General features: G+C 42.3%; 1 protein-coding gene across 1 annotated transcript in view; it reads right to left on the bottom strand.

Moving 5' to 3' along the window:
* Positions 1-1,449, bottom strand: part of WDR64 (WD repeat domain 64) — a 162,867-nt gene extending 161,418 nt beyond the window's left edge. Inside the window, exon 1 of the mRNA XM_011990033.1 lies at positions 1,068-1,449. Within this exon, the coding sequence (XP_011845423.1) occupies positions 1,068-1,212 (145 nt within the window). The 5' untranslated portion in view covers positions 1,213-1,449. The remainder of the gene's footprint in view (positions 1-1,067) is intronic.
* Positions 1,450-4,818: the final 3,369 nt, after the last annotated feature.

Below are 4,818 nucleotides of genomic sequence, written 5' to 3'. Positions count from 1 at the left end.
TTAGCCGGGCATAGTGGTGGGCGCCTGTAATCCCAGCTACTTGGGAGGCTGAGGCAGGAGAATCGCTTGAACCTGGGAGGCGGAGGTTGCAGTGAGCTGAGATCACACCATTTCACTCCAGCCTAGGCAACAAGAATGAAACTCCGTCTCAAAATAAAAAAAAAAAGAAGAAAAGAAAAGAAGTTGGATAACTTGCACAAATGATTTATCTTCAGCTCCCATTTTTTCCCACAAATAAAATGAACATAATTACATTGATTAATATGACTATAAAGTATTAAATACTATTCAATTAATACCAGTTTGGGTTTGAACACCCAAAGTCAAGATTTTCACTTACATATTACTATGCAGCCTGGCACACTCTGAGGCTGGCTATACTATCTCTTTAGCAATTATATGGGCTCTGCTCCTTTCATTGCAACAGCAGGGTTTGTTCTGTTAGTCTTCCACTCTGCCATTTAGCTTTATTTTTCACAGCTGTCCTCAATATGCCAAAGCTGTACACTACACCACTCCCCTTGAATCTTGTCTATGCACTGGTATCTCTGCTGCAAATCCTCCTGTGAGAGCACTGTCCAGCATATTCTCCGTAGCTTGCATCCTCAAGATCATTCCTGCCTAGAGCTATGGAGCGTGGCCAAGACAATGGAATCATGGTGAGGCAGGAAGCTGCACTTCTTATGAAACTCTTTATGGTCTCATGGTATCTTTGGGCTAAGAAAGAGCAGTGCTATACACTACTGAGGATCCCAGGTCAACCCGTGAGCCATCAAATGGCAGCGTCTACAGAACACCACTGGACGTCACTTAATCCAATCCCATAGTTTTACAATCGAAGCAACTTAGGTTCAGAGAAGAAAAAACAAAAACAAAAACAAAACAAAAGCTTCCTCATGTCCACTTTGTTATTTAGGGACACAGAAAGAACAAGAACCCAGGTCTTCATCCCCTCTCAGCACCCATTCTTTCACATTAAGCTCTGATACGTCTCTCTGATGGCTTAAAACATTTTTCAGTTCTAACCAACAGACCCAACTGGACTATCGTATAATCACTGATCTTACCTTCTTTATGGATAAATAAGCCTGCTCTTTCATCTCTTTTCTGGGTTGCTGTTTGTTCAACCAATTTTTCAAACTCGTTCAAAGCCTTTTTGAAATTGCTGATTTGAAGTGCCATGTTGAAATGCTTTTCCTTGCTGATAGCCATAGGGACATAGGGGATCTTTTACTTCTGTACAGAAAGAATACTGCAAGTTTACCAATTTGGAAAACTTTCCAGTTGTTACAGTGCCTCCCTGCTGTCTCAGTTTTTGCCCTAGGTCTAATTCCTTTGATCTTAAAATCCCATGCTGCGGGTAGGAGTAAGACTTGCCACCAGGATGCTGGCAGGTAGGAAAGCTGATTTAGGTCTGATACATTTCATATAGACAAACATTTCAGTAAAAATCCTGACCTCACAATGTTATCAGTGTCCTTCATAGGGTCCTCATTGCATCATAATATCTCTGTAACATCCTACTTCCTTCATAAGGGGGAGATTGAGATTTTTTTCCCCACAGACTGTGTGTGTGTGTGTGCACGTGCACATGTGTGTGTTGTGTATGCTGCTTGAGAGGGAAAAGGAATGAGTAGAGACCAAATAAGAAAACTGGGTAATATTTTCTCCCTCTTGTGTCTCTTCTCACCTCAAACCTTTTTTGCCTTCTTCACAATGCCACGGAAAGTAAAGTTTGGCCTGGCACGGTGGCTCACGCTTGTAATCCCAGCACTTTGGGAGGCCGAAGCGGGTGGACCACCTGAGGTCAGGAGTTCAAGACCAGCCTGGCCAATATGGCAAAACCCTGTCTCTACTAAAATACGAAAATTAGCTGGATGTGGTGGTGGGCGCCTGTGATCTCAGCTACTTGGGAGGCTGAGGCAGGAGAATCACTTGAACCTGGGAGTCGGAGGTTACAGTGAGCTGAGATCACACCACTACACTCCAGCCTGGGTGATAAAGTGAGACTCCTTCTCAAAAAAAAAAAAAAAAAAAAAGTAATGTCACACTTATTCTTGCCACTGTACTGGATATGGAAATTTGAACTTCTAAAAATGAAATGTATTTCAGCACCTGTCATTTCTACCACAAACATTTTTAGAGGTCATAGGGAATACAAATGCTCTTCTTCCTTTGTGCATTGTCCTTCGATTGAAATAATAAGGTGAGCCAAGGATGAGGAAGGAGTGGCTCCTGATTATGAGGACAGCTTTTCAAGGTAAGGGGTCAGTTGAATTAGAAGGTGCCTTTCTGCACATCTCCTTCCCAGTCATTGCAATCTCCAATCCCATTTAATCCAACTGCTATTGACTCAGGTTTTCCAATTTTCAGCTTTTTATGGGAAGGAGAAGTTGTTTAATGTTTCTCAACAATTAGTTAACTTCCTATGGCTTAGGTGAGTTAGATAAATTTCCTATTTCTTGGTAGTCCACCTTTTAAAACATTCTTCAAGGACTTGCATTCAGAGATGAAGCAGATGGCATTTCAGAGCACCTCCAATTCCAGTACTGTCTTCTTGGTGTCCCTCTCTAACTATCTGTTAGGAGAGCGCAGTATGATATTATTTAAAGAAAAATCCCCCAGCCCCATTTGTTTCTCCTCCTTTTTCCTTTAAAGCTTTCAAACCACTGTACAGTGATATCTGGAGAACCACTTTTCCTACAAGTCTAATGTATGTATTATTGCATTCACCATTAATTCATCTAGCAAATATTTACTGAACACATACTTCATGCTAGAGGCTGTTTTACACACTGAGGATACAGCAGTGAATAAAATAACTTCTCAAGTTTACAGACTAAGGCAGAAGACAGACAAACAAACAAATAAATAATGTATCAGTGGGCAACTGTGCTATAAAGAGAGAGGAATTGTGTGTGTATTAGAGTGGGGGGTAAAAATCAAAGTAAAAGAGGCAGGGAGATGAGGGAATTCCCCATTAATAGAAAGATTTCTGGGCAGAAACCTGAAAGAAGTGAGGTAGCAAGTCATGTGGATAAATGGTAGAAGGATGTTCCAGGGACAGCAGGTGCAAAGTCCTGAGATCAGTGTGTGCTTCACATATCTGAGAAACAACTGAGACCAGTGTGACTGAGGTGGCGTGGGATGAGAGAGAGAGGTAGAGAGAGAAGGCAAGAGAGTCAGGGGGCGGTGTCCAGATCATGTAGGATCTTATAGGCTGCTTTAGGACTTTGGCTTTTACTCTGAGATGGGAAGTTTTTGAGCAGAATAGTGACATGATCTGACGTGCATTTGAAAAGACTCATTCCAGCTGCTTTGAGGAGAATAAACTGAAAGGGAAAGAGAGTAGAAGTCAGGAAGGCAGTTAAATAGCAATCTCAGTCATGCAAGTAAGAGATGACAGTGGTTTAGATTAGGGCGCTAGTGACAGAGGTTGTGCGAAGTGGTCAGATTGTGTGAAGGTAGATGTGACAGATGTCCTAATAGATTAGATGGGGGTATGAGAGCAAGAGAAGGATCAAGGATAACTCCAGGGATTCTGGCCCTAAGAAATAAAAAAGATGAAATTATCATTTACTATGTTTGGGAAGAAGCCAATAGAAGGAGCAGATTTTGGGGTGGGGGGAAATTAGGAGTCAGTTCAGGGTATGTTAAGCTTGAGAATTCTATTAGATAAACAATTGTGGATGTTGAATAACCAGACGTAAGAGTCCAGGATTCAGGGCACAGCTCGGGAGTCATCAGCATTCAGACGGTGTTGTATTTCAAGTCATTAGGCTGGACGAGCTCACCTGGGAATCAATGCAGATAAAGAAGAAGGCAAGGTGAGGATCAAACCCTGAACATGCCAGAGTTGGGAGGTCAGAGTGATCAAGAAGAACCACTGACTAAATATGAGTGGCTAGTGAGGTAGGAGGAGAACCAAGAGAAAGGATCATCCTAGAAGCCAAGAAAAAAAGCTGTTTTGAAAAGGAAAGAGCCATTGGATGGACAATCCAGTTTATTCAATAAAGAAATTGCCTAGGAAGAAAAAAGGAAGGAGGAGGAGAGCTATAGCTTAAAAGGACTTTAAAGAAACACCATCCAACCACAGTGTGTGGACTGTATTTAGATCTTGACTCAACAACCAAACTCAAAAATAATTTAAAATGCATGAGAAAATTGTAAATTGGATGCCAAGTAGATATTTGATGATAAAAAGAAATTATTGGCTGGGCACAGTGGCTCGCGCCTGTAATCCCAGCACTTTGGGAGGCCAAGGCGGGCGGATCACGAGGTCAGGAGATCGAGACCATCCTGGCTAACACAGTGAAACCCTGTCTCTACTAAAAATACAAAAAATTAGCCAAGCATAGTGGTGAGTGCCTGTAGTCCCAGCTACTCGGGAGGCTGAGGCAGAAGAATGGCATGAACACGGGAGGTGGAGGTTGCAGTGAGCCAAGATTGCGCCACTGCACTCCAGCCTGGGCAACAGAGTGAGACTGTCTCACAAAAAAAAAGAAATTATTGTCCAGTGTTTAGATTTAGTAATTATATTTTATGTTATATTGTTTGTCTTAGTCCATTCCCGCTGCTATACCAAAATGCCTTGGACTGGGTAATTTATCAACAATGGAAATTTCTCACAGTTCTGAAGGCTGGGAAGTCCAAAATCAAGGTTCTGGCAAGATCCAGTATCTAGTGAGGGCCTGTTCCTCATAGATGGTGCCTTTTAGGTGCCCTCACATGGTGGAAGGGACAAACAGGTTCCCTCAAGCCCTGTCATGAAGGCAGTAATCCCATTTATGGGGGTGGAACCCTCATGACCTAATGACC

The sequence above is a fragment of the Mandrillus leucophaeus genome, unplaced genomic scaffold, assembly GCF_000951045.1.
Source record: "Mandrillus leucophaeus isolate KB7577 unplaced genomic scaffold, Mleu.le_1.0 Scaffold367, whole genome shotgun sequence".
In the NCBI taxonomy this organism is placed as follows: domain Eukaryota; kingdom Metazoa; phylum Chordata; class Mammalia; order Primates; family Cercopithecidae; genus Mandrillus; species Mandrillus leucophaeus.
The sequence above is the reverse complement of the archived record's forward strand: the minus strand, read 5'-3'. Positions and strand labels throughout refer to the sequence as shown.